This window comes from Gekko japonicus, unplaced genomic scaffold (genome assembly GCF_001447785.1).
Source record: "Gekko japonicus isolate JY-2015 unplaced genomic scaffold, Gekko_japonicus_V1.1 scaffold111, whole genome shotgun sequence".
NCBI classification, from domain to species: Eukaryota; Metazoa; Chordata; class Lepidosauria; order Squamata; family Gekkonidae; genus Gekko; species Gekko japonicus.
In genome coordinates, this window is record NW_015171505.1 from 827,916 (window position 1) to 843,851 (window position 15,936).

The 15,936-nt window shown below is 49.5% G+C and overlaps 1 protein-coding gene across 1 annotated transcript in view; it reads left to right on the top strand.

The window, feature by feature from the left end:
* ADCY7 (adenylate cyclase 7) overlaps positions 1–15,936 on the top strand; it is a 95,396-nt gene that overhangs the window by 48,759 nt on the left and 30,701 nt on the right. The window contains 7 exon segments of the mRNA XM_015419257.1: positions 658–701; positions 3,851–3,904; positions 4,176–4,256; positions 7,583–7,664; positions 10,633–10,730; positions 11,784–11,868; positions 14,615–14,752. Of these exon segments, the coding sequence (XP_015274743.1) occupies positions 658–701; positions 3,851–3,904; positions 4,176–4,256; positions 7,583–7,664; positions 10,633–10,730; positions 11,784–11,868; positions 14,615–14,752 (582 nt within the window).

Sequence of the window (15,936 nt, forward strand, 5' to 3'; positions counted from 1 at the left end):
TTCCTGCTGTGACCTCACACACTAAATCCACTTTCAGTCCACTTTCAATGTACTTTGCCAACTGCATTTTACTGTGTGAACTGGCAAAATCTTGTTGGAAAGTGTCAGAGTATGGTATCTGCAAGATACCTCCCTTGCAAAACTCTACATGGGCCCCGGTCACACAGGCCAGATATCGCCGGGGGGGGGGGCGTGGCTAATTGCCCCGGCACAGTTTGATGTGCAATTACGCAATCAGACGCGCCGGCAGCACACCACGGGTCCTTCCCTCAGCGCCGGCGGGTAAACGAGGGACCGGAGGGGAATGCTGTGCGCTGGCGCGATCACACCACGGGCGTCTGGAGGCAGCCCGTGGCAAACGTTTACTAGTACCTTGGAGGTACTAGTTTTTAAAGGCACATTGTCGGCGGTAAGCCACCGGTGCGCTCCACTTCCCAGATGTTGGGGTGTGATCGCGCCCGGATAATCCGCCCACCATCCGTGCCTCTCCCGTGGCAACTTGGGCGTGTGACCGGGGCCATGGTAGAGCATTAAGGCATGCCAGCACAAAGGTACGCCTATAACGAGGAACCGTCCAGTGTGAAGAGTAATCCGGGAGCTTTCCAGGTGGAATTTACATGTCGAAAGGGGAAACGATTCTTCTTCTCTCTCCCCTAGGAGATAACGCTGCATCTGGCAAACCGACAGAGAGCTTCAGAGAGGCAAGTTGCGCACCGTTATGATTATTCTCTTCATTTCCCGTCGCATTTTGACATCTGGAATTGTTTAGCTGTCCCCGGACTTGTTGGAGTGTGAGACCTGAAAAGTATCTCTGCCTAGTTTTCAGGAGGGATTTCCAATAACTTTTGAGGAACACAAGTCATAAATACTAAAATACGTAAAAACTAAAACGCATAAATACTAAAATACTAAAATAAAAAAAAACAACCTAGGGCTATTCATGACATTGTGTTGTTTATTCATGACATTGTGTTGTTTATTCATGACATTGTGTTGTTGAGTTTCAAAACCAGCAAATGTTCATGTGAAACCAGCATACGGTGGTTGCCATCTTAGATGTGGCTTCCTTCTTGGCTTGGGATAGAGCGCTGCTTCTTGATTCGTGCTTGCAAAATGTGCATGCATCTTGTGAAAACAAGCAGTCAGCTGATGGCAGGCCTGTGATTTAGTAGCCATCCCCTACAATTGATTACGGGTGTTCAGCGAGATGGTGTTCAAGTTGTAGACATTATTTGCAGATCACACGAATCAGCAGGGTCCTATCGGAAGGCCAAGGCGTAACTTTGCTTCATAACAGTTGCTTCCTTCAAACATCCTTATCAGCGACACTGTGCACGCTGAACCTCCTCCGTTTATAACTGTGCATTCGCTCCATCTGTTTTGCGTTGGCGCTTGATAATTCCTCTCTTTCCCCCCTGCGCTCTTTGATTTCCAGTTTGTGTCCTTTAGTAGCTAAGTACCAAAACTCCAACATCCTCATCCCACCTATGCTAAAGTGGTAGAAGGGGAAAGGATTAAAACACATATAGTCACCTTTACTATTTCTCTGTTGACATTCATTCTTTCCTGAAGATGCTTTTCTCCAAACAGAAGCAACTTTCAGAGTTCTGGTGCGTGTAATATTGACCGACCCCAAAGAGGCTTTTCAGAAAGGGATTCTGCAAATCCACGCAGCATAGGATCACTCATGTGTGTTAACCAGGATAACTAGAGGGAACTGCCAGGTCCAAAGACAGTATGTATTGCAGACAGAGAGCCAATGTGATGTAGTGGACTAAGGGGCAGACTAGGACCCTGGGTGACCCAGGTTCGAGTCCCCTCTCTTACTAGGGAAACTTGCTGGGTAACCTTGGGCCCGTCACAGACTCTCAGACTGGCCTACCTCACAGGGTTGCTGTGAGAAAATGGAAGAGGGGAGAACAGTGTTCGAAGCCACTTTGAGTCCCAGCCGTGGGGAGAAAGGTAAAGGTTTCCCTTGCTTGAAAGCAGGTTGAATCCGACTCTAGGGGGCGGTGCTCATCTCCATTTCCAAGCTGAAGAGCCAGCGCTGTCCGAAGACGTTTCCATGGTCATGTGGCCGGCCTAACTAAATGCCGAAGCATACGTAATGCTGTCACCTTCCCACCGAAGCAGGTCCTATTTATCTACTTGCAATTTCTTGCTTTCGAACTGCTAGGTTGGCAGGCGCTGGGGCCAGAGGCGGGAGCTCACTCCATCACGCGGGTCTTGAACTGCCGAACTATAGACCTTCCAGTCTGCAGCTCAGTGTCTTAACCTCTAAGCCACCATGATCCCTTGTGGGAAGAAAAGCACAATATAAATAAATACAGGAAGGAAAGGTAGACCAGTGGGGCGTGGGTGCGTAAGTCTTCGATCAGCCCCTGGATGACCGTGTCACAAGTGGAGTTCAAGACTAGAAGGACTTCTTTGTCCACATCTGTCCTGTCTTAACTTGCAACTGTCCTTTGAGGAGGGACAGATCTGGCTGTGGAGAGGGAGCTGGGCTTGGATCCGAGGGTGCTGTTCAGTCAGCAGAGGAGCATCTCTTCCGACAGAAAGACTTTTCAGTCTCAAGAGGGTGATTTTTGCTCATTCCCTCTTCTGGCTGCAGATTTGCCTCCATATTGTTCCGGGGAGGGGAGGGAGTTGTCCATTGACCCACAGGAACACCATTTGGGGGAAGCTTGAACCCTGTCAAAATGACAGCGGAGGAGACCCGAGAGAGAAACACATCTGCTTCTTGTCTCACCCTGCCAGATGTTCCTGGATTTGGGTGCCAAAGTTGCTCTGAGTGCCGAACATAGCAATCCCCCTGTTCCATCGATGCACGGTGCCAACTCTCTCCCCGTGCTAGTTAATTTTCTAAAAATGTGTTTCTGGTGTGCAGGTGGAAGGAGAAGAGTTGCAGTTTAATAAAACTCTCACACGATTGATTCAGTTTCCGAGGTTTGCTGTGTTGGTCTGTGGTAGAACAGTTAAATTCGAGTGCAGTAGCAGCTTAGAGACCAACAAGGTTTTCTGGGCACAAGGTCTTGAGAGTCGGAGCTCTCAAAGGTATTTTATGAAGGGTGCTTTGACTCTTGAAATCTTACGCCTCGGAACCCAGTTTGGTATAACGGTTAGGCTCTAATCTGGGAGAACCGGGGTTGATTCCCCACTCCTCCACTTGCAGCTGCTGGATGACCTTGGGCAAGCCATAGTTCTGTCAGAGCTTTCCTTGAAAGTGCAGTTTCTGTCCAACCTCTCTCAGCCCCACCTACCTCACAGACTGTCCGTTGTGGGGAGGGGAAGGGAAAGGAGTTTGTAAGCCGCTCTGAGACTCCAAGTGAAGGGCAGGGTATAAATCCAATCTCTTCTCTTCTTCTTCTTCTTCTTCTTGGTCTCTAAGCTGCTACTGGATTCGAATCTAACGATTAATTCAGCCTCTTGGACTTTTCTCTCCAGAAGGGGCACAAAGTTTTGGTTTTTTTTAAAGAGACACATAGTTTTAGAACAAAGTCTGAGTCTAAGACCAACGACGTTTAATTCTGAGCATAAGCTTTCGTGTGCATGCCTGCAGACTTCTTCGGATACATCGAAACAGACTTCCTCAAGCCTTACATATAGGTAAAGAGAGGCTCTCTACCTATACGTCAGGCCTGAAGAGCTCTGTTTCAATGCATCCGAAGAAGTGTGCATGCACACAAAAGCTTATACCCAGAATTCAACTTTGTTGTTTTTGTTTGTTTGACAACCCTCTGAAGAATGACTGTTCATAACGACAGTCTTGTCTTGTATGATTAATTTGATTGCTACTAATGAATGCAAACAGAGCCGCTGTGTCACATCCAACGCCTCTCTCTCTCTCTAGTCTGGATGGCTGTAGGACAGAACGTGTGTGTCCTCCTTCCGTTGTAAACTATAAGTGAGTGTCTCTTTTTTTTCTCCTTTATTCTGCTGTCTGTGTTCTTCTAACTGTCTACCATAGAAGAGTTCTTCCAAAATTTCTTGCGCCCCCCCCCCCAACTATTTATTTGTTGAGTGAGAAGATAACCCTTCCTATTTTGTTGTTCACATTTCTCTGGCAGTGTAACAATGCAGGGTTTTTGGTGGGGAATGTGAATGTAATGGTTGCAAGCCCTGAATTGTCTTGCCGATAAATAACCAGTCTCCCCCCCCCCCTTTTCTGTGTTTAGAAATACCTCTCAGAAGGGAAGGATGGAAGAAGATATTCATGACAAAATGCTGTCCACCATTGAAGGACTCAGTTCAGCCAAGTAATTGCTGTCTCCTCTTCCTGTTCTTAAGAGAATTGCCTCAACTACTGAAAAAGGGGGAGGAAGAGGAAGGGAAGTTCTCAGTTCTTATTTTGTGGAACACGAAGGTGCTAGCCTGCTTAGAAAACCCCACCCCTTCGTCTCAAAACTGTGGGGGCTGTGGTTTATGCCGTGCTCCGCGAACATGCCTCTCTCTTTCCGCTTCCTCCCACTTCACATTTTCTAGAAGTTTTCTGAACAGGCTCTGGGGCGGAAACCCTGCACCTCTGCAGAGATGTCAGCTTTTAGAAACAGTGCAACAAAAGAAAACTTCGTTGGAAAGAGATGGAATAATTGGAACTGTCGTTTTGCGAAAGTGTAGCTTAGCAGCCGTGTGATTCGGCAAGGGCATCTTCAGTTGGCTGCAGTTTTGCGGAAGAAGAAAAATAGAACCTAGAAACAGAAATGTTACAGAATGGGAAACTGGGAAACGGTCTCTCCGGCCTGGCTGTTGGATGTTAGGCTTAAGTTTGCTTGCCTTCGTAGGCACTTCCAGAAATCAGCTAACTAAATTCAGCTTGCAGTAAGAGTTGCAGATGCTGGAAAAACTGGGCATCCACGTGAGACCCTGGTATTTAAAGTCAACAACCTTTTTTGAAATGCATTCATAATTTTGTGGAAGATAGGAGTTTCGGCTTAGAAATGATCATTAAAACTCCACAGTTCTGTGCACGCTTTGAAAAATCTATTAATGAGCAGTATCTCTCTATATAATAATTCTGTTTTGGTCGTGGACTCTCCTGAACATTCCACACGCTCCCAAATCAGTTAGCTCCCTGATCTGTCACTCAGAAGCTGTCCCTATTCACTGGCTGTGTAGACTGAGTCTCGCCTCTCCAATATTCTAAACAGTTTGCTGTTCCTCTCCGCCCAATAGCCAGTCGGAACACAGAGGTCATTTGCATATGTTGCCTTATTGGCCTTTGCCTCTAACATTCTAAACAGTTTGTTGTTGCTGTTGGGAGTCATTGAATGTGTCCTGAGGTAAAATACATATCCCTATTTTCCCTTAAACGGTCACTGGAGTTGCCAAAATACATATCCCAATATCCCCTGAAACGGTCTCTGGAGTTGCCAGTCTCCCTGTGGGGCCTGGAGATCTCCCAGAAATCACAGTGTTCCCCAGCCACAGCACATCATTTCCCCTACAGAAAATTTCCCAGCTATTACAATGGCTGCTTGGGGCAGTGGACTCTATGGCATTATACCCTGCTGAAGTCCCTCCACACCCCAAACCCTGCCCTCCCCAGGCTGTACCCCTCAAATCTACAGGTGTGGCCCTCCCCGTATTATTGCCAGCCTCCAGGCAGCACCTGGAGATCTCAAAGATCAGTTCTTCTGGAGAAAATGGCTGCTTTGGGCAATGGACTCTATGGAATTATACCCTGCTGAGGTCCCTCCGCACCCCAAACCCTGCCCTCCCCAGGCTCTACCCCTCAAATCTACACGTCTGACCCTCCCCTTAGTATTGCCTGCCTTCAGGCAGCACCTGGAGATCTCCAAGATAAGTTCTCCTGGAGAAAATGGCTGCTTTGGGCAATGGACTCTATGGAATTATACCCTGCTGAGGTCCCTCCACACCCCAAACCCTGCCCTCCCCAGGCTCTACCCCTCAAATCTACAAGTATTTCCCAACCCAGAGTTGGCAACCCTGTAACGCTATGGAGCCGCTTTCCAGACCCTTGGAATCCAGAAGACATGGCACAGGAGGAGGTGCTTTTCTGCCTTAGCTGCCACTGCATAACCCCAAATCAACATAAGTCAGGGGCGGAGGGAACCATACCTGTTACCATGAGGCTGTCCTCCCATACTACCCACTTGGGGCAGCAAAATGACTTGAGACAGCCCTGCCTTATAGCTAAGCAGAAGGAAATAAACATGGCTCCCTCTATTTTCCCCTTCCCTCTGCCACCCCACCAGCCACAGCCGTGACACTCACCTGGATCTTCCTTCTAGAGCTCGTTGTATTTCTTCCCACAATGGGCCTCACTCCTAGTAAGGAACAATGCTCATAGAGTTCACATTGATGTGAGTAGTTTCAGAGGGTAGTGGTGTTCCCTCTAAGCTATGCACATGAGCGGCTGCTCATTAACACAGGCAGCCCTGCTCAGCAGCAATCTGGAGCCACACAGGGTCTTGCACTGCCCATTGCTCACTTTAAGATCACAGCAATTCTATTCTGCTCAGGATATGAACTCCTCCACTTAGTAGGGTGTAAAAAATTAGAAGGAACACTGCCAGGGTAGCTGTGTGGAAATTTCCGTCAAGTCACAGGTGACTTATGGAGGCCCTGGAGGGTTTGCGAGGCAAGAGACAGTGAGAGGTGGTTTGCCATGGCCTGCCTCTGCATGTTGGTCCCGGTCTTTCTTGGTGATCGCCCTTCCAAGTACTAACTGAGGCCAACCCTGCTTAGCTTCTGAGATCTGACAAGCAATGGGCTGCCTGGGCCTTCCAGGTCAGGACCCAGCACAGTATTCTTAAATTTTTGGCTGCATCAGGGAAAAGTGGGAGGTGGGTATAGCCTGCATTTTCGGCTTCAGTTGCTAGAGTGAATTTCATTTCAGTGGGTAGCTGTGTTGGTCTGCAAAAAGAGTCCAGTAGCTCCGTTAACAGTCAACCAGATTTCTAGTGTATTAGGCTTGCTAGACCCGGATTGGGAAATACCTGGAGATTTTTGGGGTGGAGCCTAGAAGGGTGGGGTTTGGGGACGGGAGGGACTCCAGTGGCATATAATAGAAGAGAGGCCATTTTCCAGAGAGGCCATTTTCTCCAGGGGAACTGATCTCTGTCACCTGGAATAAGGTTGCCAGCCTCCAGGTGGGGCCTGGAGATCTCCCGCTTTTACAACTGGTCTCCAGCTGACAGAGCTCAGCTCCCCTGGAGAAAATGGCTGCTTGAAGGGTGGACTCTGTGGCATTGGGCCATGCTGAGGCCCCTCCCCTCCCCAAACCCCGCCCTCTCCCGGACTCCATCCCCAAAGTCTCCAGGTCCTTTCCAACCCAGAGCTGGCAACCCTAACCTGGAGGTTGGCAACCATAATTATTATCCTGCAAACAGGAAGTATGGACTGAGGGTAGGGAAAGAGAGAGTGGTGGGTGCCGAGGACCTCCAGTACGCTAACGGTGCAGCGAGATTTGAACTGGGGGCTTGTGGTCTCCCTAAGTCATGATGCCCTGCTAGCTGTGAGGAGTCCGAACTTCCGCCTTGCGTTTTCATATGTCTGCATTTCCCCCTGCCCCCCTCAATTTCCTGTGTTTCTCAGCGGTGCTTTTCTTTTTCACTTGCAGGCCCTGGTGTGGTAGCACAGACGACTTTCGTGGGCTGTGTGGATTTTTGCTGTTTTTCGTTGAGATGGGACTTGAAAAAGAGGTGGGTAAGAGATGACTAGACTTCTCAGGTGTGTGTAAAAACAACCCGGCTGCAAGCCAAGAAGGCATCCCTCTCTAGAGTTGTGCTTGCAGAGGGAAGATATACCTAACGGGTCGGAGCTCCGCACGAAGTATTGCAGCTTTCCTCTTTGTGGAGTCTTGTGAAGGGTGCAGAGGAGGTTGGGAGCAGTGTTCCCTCTAAGCTGAGTTAGTGTGAGCTAGCTCACAAGACTCCATAGCTTAGAGGGAACATTGGTTGGGAGGCGGTATGGAGTTGAACTCCCTGATTCTAGGCAGGATCTTCTGAGTTTTCAGGTCTTGTCAGTGCAGCAAAAGGAGTGGTTTGGTATCTCCCAGGCGCCCATAGCTTGAATGACCCTGTTCATCTTCTTTTCCTTTGAAAATCGGAGCACCACCACAGACAGACATGAGGAACCCTTGGTTATCTCTGCTTTAAGAAGAGAAGAACGAGTTGCGAAATACCACATTTCCCCCCCTACTGCTCTAGAGCAGTAGCTTCCTTTGCAATAGTTCCCTGTTCATACCTACCTTTTGCTTGGTTTGGGAAATACCTGGAGATTTAGCGGGTGGAGCCTGCAGAAGGTGGGGTTTGGGGAGGGGAGGGACCTCATTGGTATATTATATATAAAAGCCATTTGGGGTGGCAGTGTTCTATGCATGCCAAAATCAGTTGGCCCCATGAACTGCCACTGACAAACGGGTCCCTGGCCACTGGCTGACTTGCCTTGCTGTGTCAGATCAGTCCCGCCCACACACCTGCAGGCCAGCCTCTCACCTTCAGTATGCAGGGAGCCACTGGACGCGATGGATGCTCTGGTGGGTGGACGGTTAGGAAACTAAGCCCATTCCGGCCACTGCCGCAGCGGTAGTTGTTGCCCCGGGGCAACTGCAGGGGTCTGCCTGCCTTGCGACTGGGCCCGGCCGGGCAGGGAGACAGTGGCAGGCCGTTCCCTCGACCCCAGGGTCTGGTAAGGGGGGGAGAGAGCAGGAGACCGGGCCTCACTGTGCTCCGAGGCGATGGCCGGCCCAGCCTGTTCAGCGGGGATATCGAGCCAAGGCCACTCCTGCTGCCACTGTGGCCGTCGTGCAGCGCCGAGCCCCGAGGCACGTCGACGGCCAGCCTGTGAGCAGACAGGGGTTGGTGTGCCGCTCAGGCGAGGAGCCGTGGAGGTGGCCTGAAGACTGCCGGACACAGCAGGGCCCTGGGATCTGCAGAGGGGGGAAAGAGAGGGGGCCAGGCCTCACTTTCCTCCGACATGACGGGTGCCCCAGCCCCTTTGCTGGCCACGGGGTCGTTGGGCCGAGGTCGGTCCTGCCACCGCCACGGCCATACTTGCCCACCGAGCCATGCCGGCACCCAGCCTGCACGTGGACAGGGGCTGGTGCGCTGCTGGGGTGCAGAGCCGTCGCAGAGACCCGGAGGCTGCTGGCTGCAGCCAGCCAGGAAGCCAGTCGCTGCCTGGCGACCCTGGGCTCTGGGAAATGGGGAGAAAGCGCGGGACGGGGGAGTGTCTTTCTAGCGCCCGTTGTATTGTCCCTACAACGAGCTTTCCTCCTAGTTGGTATATAATGCTGCAGTGTCCACCCTTCAAAACAGCTATTTTCTGCGGGGGAACTTGGCTCTGGTGATCAGGTATAATAGCAGGAGAGCTCCAGGCAGCACCTGGAGGTTGGCAACCCTAACAGGCACACTTTTGCCCAGTGGCAGACTGGGCCCTGGCCATGAAAGCTAAGGCCGCAATACATCTCTTGATCTTCAAGGTCCCCTGAGACTGTTTTTTTTACCCTTTATGCTTCTGTTTATCGCTATCTTCCCCCTTTGCTTACACTCTTTTTCTTTCCTCTTGTTGATTATTTTGTATTTATTTTAAGCAGCTGCGCCCCCATGTTTCTGTCGGTAATGACATCCAAGGTGGCCTACTAGGCTATACAAAGTTTAAAAACAAGGCTATAAAAAGTTTTAAAACAAGAAAATTGCAATTTGATTGTAAAAAAAATTGGGTTGCTGAGAACAGTTGATCCAGGCCCGCCCCTCTGTTTCCCGGATTCCTCTGTGTGTTTCTAACACTGATGCGTCCGTTCTGTTTATCTAATAAAAGCAAAAACGGTTTTCAAAGCAGTTTACGATATCCAAATCTCTCCAAGTGGTTAGGAGCGCGGACTGTAATCTGGGAGAGCCAGGTTTGACTCCCCTCTTCTCCACATGCAGCTGCTGGTGTGACCTTGGGTCAGTCACAAGTTCTCGCAGAGCTGTTCTCTCAAGGGCAGTTCTCGAGAGAGAGCTCTCTCAGCCCCACCTACCTCACAGGGTGTCTGTTGTGGGGAGGGGGGAGGAGATCGTAAGCCGCTCTGAGAAGGGTGGGGTATAAATCCAATCTCCTCCACCTCCTCCTCTTCTTATTGTTTCTGCAAGGAATTGTGAGGTGGCTCATGTGGTTCTCCTCTCCTCCATTTCATCCTTCCAACAGCCCTGTGAGGTAGGCTGGGCCGAGAGAAGTGTGTCCGACTCAAGGCTGTCCAGCTGAGTGGAGATAGGAATCTGGGGCTCCCCAGCTCTAGTCCGACACTCAAACCGGAACAAGCTACTGAAACCTGTTGTGGGTGTTGGCAGACACACTTTGCCATAAGATTCCTTTTGCCTAGGATGTAAAGTCGACAGTAACAGGTTGGGAAATTCCTGGAGATTTGGGGATGGAACCTGGGGAGGGCAGAGACCTCGGCATGGTATGATACCACAGAATCCATCCTCCAAATCAACCCTTTTCTTCAGGAGAACTGTTCTCTGTAGTTGGGAGGTCAGTTTTAACTTTGAGAGATTTCCTGGGCCTCACCTGAAAGCTGACAGCCCTTCGAATACTTGAAGATTTTTTTGTTAAGGCAAGAAGCTCGTTGTCATGAGCTGAACAAAACCGTGTCGCCTGGACTCAGGTTGTACCGTTTCGTTTCAGTATCGCACAATCCCCATTCCGAAACTGAGGAGCTATTTCGTCTGTGCCAGCGTTGTGTTGCTATGTATGTTTCTGGTTCAGATATTCATAATGCCAAGGTAAGAATGTTTTTCTTTTAAAAGCTGTTCTCTACACACACACACACACACACACACACACACACTGAGCAAGGGGGTAGATGCCCTATAAAGTCTGTTCCAACTTGAGGACTCTGTATAAGCAATCTCCCTGACCTCCTAGTTTTCTGTGTGCAGGGAGTCTTTCCTTTCCTGGTGCTCACCAAGTGTTTTTAGAAGGTGCATGGAGCTTTTGTCCAGCAGAGCTTCTGGTTGGCCAACGGAGATTTGATTGGCTGCGCAGATTTTTTTAAAAACGGTGCTTTGGCGGCAGCGGCCACCAGAGCACGAGGATCTTCACCGTGTGACTGAAGATAAGCTGCAGCAGCCATTGTGTCTCTGGCACCGCCTCCCGTGGCCGCCATTTTGTGGCTGTGCCCCCTGTGCTGTGTCAGAATTCCAAATGTGCCCGCAGGTTCAAAAAGGTTGGGGTTTGTTCCCTCTAAGCTGAGTCAGTGTGAGCTAGCTCACAGTTTATTAGCCTCCGGCTCACACATTCTTGTCTCAGCTCAGGAAGGATGGGGCTCCAGAGCAAACTAATTTATGCAGTAGCCAAATCGCTCGCTCGCAACTTTGATGCCGGTAGCTCACCAAGTAGAATTTTTGCTCACAAGACTCCGCAGCTTAGAGGGAGCATTGGACACAAGTGGAGATGAAGAGCAACGGTCTTTTCATGGAATATATAAGGGCCCGATTTGGACTTCAGGTTGTCCTTTGGCTGTCCCTGCCCTAAACGTTGAGAAGGCCCAGGATGGTATTATCTCCCAAGATCGTGAGTGCCACCCTTGCTACTCGTGGGTTAATGCAGGGCTTTGAATAGAGACTTTTCAGAGAACAGAACAGTTCGATTTTTGAAAAAAAGCGATGCTGAATTAACTTTAGAATATCAAATACCAAACCTGCACGAAACATGCCATGAAAGGGATTATCTGTTCTCCCCCGGGAATCTGACGACTGGATCATGAACAGCATTTTTTTTCCTTAACACTGTGTCATCTCTGGTTTCTGCCTCCCCCTCCCCTTCCTCTGTTTCAGAACGGCAAAATTAGGGATTTCATTTGGAATGGTAGCAATCATAATGGGACTGACTTTGTGCATTTGTTTTGCCGATAAATGTTGGGTGAGTAAATCGGAACGGAACGGAAAGAGCCAAAGTCAAAACGTTTCTTTTTAAAGAAAAATCCCACACCATTAGACACAAAACTTCTGGCTTATATTTGTTAATCTGAACTTAAAACCAGTATATGTATATAGAAACTGAGTGGTATAAATATACTATCAATAGAACTGCTTTCAAGAGGTCCACACACTTGATCATCTTGCTGTGCCCTAATGCATCTCTCCCCCCCTCCATTTTATTGAAATATGGCAAAGGAGTCAGCTATTCAAACTGCTTTTGAACACCACCTACACGATCCCGAGTATAAATCAGCACCGTGCCGTGGAGGGCTGCCATTCAAAAGAAAAGCAAGACTAAACCCCCTCTGGGTTCACAGAACTAGTTTCATGGTTCTTTGCATCCTTGCTGATCGAGAGGGTTCATTCTGACACATTGGGGGGGGGCACGCTTTTATACATATCTGCACGGTCCCATCATGAGTCTGGGACTTTTTGGTTTAGAAAAGGGACTACCGGGGGAGGGGGGGAATGGTAGAGGTTGATAAAATTATGCATGGGGTGGAGAGAAGAGAGCTGACAAAGTGAAATCTTTCTCCCTCTCTGAAAGTACTAAAACTCGAGGGCATCAACTGAAGCTGATGGGCCATAGATCCAGGACAGACAAAACAGAGGGTGATTAAAATGTGAAAGCTGCTGCCAGAAGATTCCTGGCCACAGGAATAAACAGCTTTAAAAGGGGACTGGGCAGCGGCTACTAGCCATGGTGACAGAGAGGAACCTCCATGTTCCAAGGCAGTAAACCTCTGAATCCCAGAGGCAGGAGGCAACATCAGGGGAAGGCCTCTCTGCCCTGTTGTTGGCCTTCCAGAGGAACTGGCTGGCCACTGTGTGAGGCAGGATGCTGGCTTAGATGGACCACTGGTCTGATCCAGCAGGGCTCTTCTTATGTTCTTATGAAGGCCTCGGCCTCTCTGCTCTGTTGTTGGCCCTCTAGAGGAACTGATTGGCCTCTGTATGAGACAGGATGCTGGCCTAGATGGACCACTGGTCTGATCCAGCAGGGCTCTTCTTATGTTCTTATGAAGGCTTTGGCCTCTCTGCCCTGTTGTTGGCCTTCCAGAGGAACTGGCTGGCCACTGTGTGAGGCAGGATGCTGGCTTAGATGGACCACTGGTCTGATCCAGCAGGGCTCTTCTTATGTTCTTATGAAGGCCTCGGCCTCTCTGCTCTGTTGTTGGCCCTCTAGAGGAACTGATTGGCCTCTGTATGAGACAGGATGCTGGCCTAGATGGACCACTGGTCTGATCCAGCAGGGCTCTTCTGATGTTCTTATGAAGGCCTCGGCCTCTCTGCCCTGTTGTTGGCCCTCCAGAGGAACTGGTTGGCCACTGTGTGAGGCAGGATGCTGGCCTAGATGGACCACTGGTATGATCCAGCAGGGCTCTTATGTTCTTATGAAGGCCTCGGCCTCTCTGCCCTGTTGTTGGCCCTCCAGAGGAACTGGTTGGTCACTGTGTGAAGCAGGATGCTGGCCTAGATGGACCACTGGTCTCATCCAGCAGGGCTTATGTTCTTATGAAGGCCTTGGCCTCTCTGCCCTGTTGTTGGCCCTCCAGAGGAACTGGTTGGCTACAGTGTGAGGCAGGATGCTGGCCTAGATGGACCACTGGTCTGATCCAGCAGGGCTCTTCTGATGTTTTTACGTGTATTCATAAGAGCATTGCATGCAGTGTTCTGAACTGGCCATTTGGGAGGAGTGCTAGATTACATAATCTAGGAAGATTTTCTTTTCTTTTTTGGAGTATCTGAAATGCTAGAAGCTCATACACCTGTTAATCTGCAAACTCCTGCGTGTACTTCAATTCTGTTATTCTGGAAATGTGGACACAGGGAGATCAATAGCTAACAGAGAAACAAGTCACAGTTTGTAAAAAAAAGGCATCCATAAGTAATTTGGGTGTTGAAGGAATAGCTTCCGGGAGCGTTGAGAACCAGTTTGGTGGATGGGTCCCCAACGTGGTGTCTGCCGAAACCGTTTCTGGAGGCCGTCAACTGTTTTTAGAGAGTGGGTAGGGCCGGGTAGGGTTTGGCCCAGCAAGGCTTTTGATTGGTCACTGGAGATTTGATAGGCTGTGCAGATTTAAAAAAAACATATGACTGAAGGTACTGTTCAGGCAGCCATTTTGTGGCACCCATCTTGTGGCCGTGCACACCATTTTGTGTCAGAACCCCGAAGTAAGGTTGCCGTGTCCCTCAAAGCCCCCAGTGGGGGACTTTGGGGGGGGGCTTACTGTAGGGGGTGGGGAGTGGAGGGGGACGTGACGTCATCACGTTGGGGAGTGGAGGCTCCCGTCTCTCCCCAGCAGTGTCTAAAGGGTCTTTTTAAACCCTGCTAGGGAGAGGTGGGGGGGAGGCCAGACACGTCTGCACACCGAGCCCTGAATTCGGTATCTGAGGGTATCCATGGGCCCACAAAGGTTGATGGGGTCCCCTGGATTAAAGGGTGGGATTAGTATTTAGGAGACCCAGGTTCAAATCCCCACTCACCGGGTGACCTGGAGTGAGGCTGTCTGTCTCTCTCCTTTCTCGATCCTCGTGTCATAGGTAGGGTGGTTGTTGTGAAGATAAGAGGGAGGCGGTGAAGGAGGGTGGGCTACAAATGCATTAAGAGTTAAACAATGGCAGGAGAGATGTTGGAAGCCAGTGAGCTTGCCCTTCACTCCGAGGCACGTCTCTTTTGTTTGCAGAGAAGCTGCTCGGAACGGTGGCCTCCTGTGCGGTACCTGTGCACGTTTTCGAAGAAAGTCAAGACGATGCCGACCGTGAGACTCCCGCTGGCGGCCATTGCCATCAGCTCTTTGTTAATCATAGCAGTCTTCAACTTGGTAATTTTGCTTTCCTGGATAGCGGGCACGTCCTTTGAACCCTCTCTGTTTACCTGACTGGGAGTGGCAGCAAGCCCTGCTCGAGGCAGACCCGCACATGGTTAGCATGTGGAACTCACTGCCACAAGAGGTGATGGCGGGCTTAGATAGCCTTTTAAGAAAAGGACTCGAGAAATCCATGGAAGGGTCGGTCTAATCATTGTTCGTTGCCTTAGCTGGGTGGAGCTTTCCCATTCAGAAGCACCACATCTCTGTCTGAACCTCAGATCTTAGGCGAGGGTGGTTTTGTCCCGCTTGTGGATTACCCAGAAACATTTGCCTGACAAATGTTCAAAACAAAATAATAACACTACGTGGACCTCTAACAGAATCCAGCAGGGCAGTTCTTCCATGCATGCCGGATGTGAATATATGTTGCAGAATATAGCGTTTAATTCAGGACTAATTCCAGTACAATTTCTGGAAATGTTGAAGCCAAAGGGGGTAGATTTGCCAACCTCTAGCTAGAATTACAACAGATCTCCAGACTACAGAGATCAGCTCCCCTGGAGAAAATGGCTGCTTTGGAGGGCGGACGCTACGGCATTATACCTCCCTGGGGCCCCTCACCTCCTCAAATCCCGCCCTCTCCAGTCTGCACCCCTGAAATCTCCATGAATATCCCAGCCCTAATGGAGGGTTGAGGGAAATCTGCAGCTGCTTTCACACCCATTGGATAATGCCCTTTCAGTGTATGTTAGTGACTGTTTACAAGTGGATCTTCCTGTATGAAACAGGAAAATCCAGTTGCAAATGATCACTAAAGTGCATGATTGGATAATGCACTTTCAGTATACTTTAATGATTGTTTGCAAGTGGATTTTCTGGTATGCAACAGGAAAATCCAGTTGCAAATGATCATTAAAGTGATGATTGGATAATGCACTTTCAGTATACTTTAATGATTGTTTGCAAGTGGATTTTCTGGTATGCAACAGGAAAGTCCAGTTGCAAATGATCACTAAAGTGCATGATTGGATAAATGCACTTTCAGTATACTTGTGATTGTTTGCAAATGATCACTAAAGCGCATTATTGGAGGGGCCGTGGCTCAGGGGAAGAGCCTCTGCTTTGCATGCAGAACATCCTAGGTTCAATCCCCGCCATCTCCGATTTTTTAAAAAAGGACCAGGCAGGAGGTGATG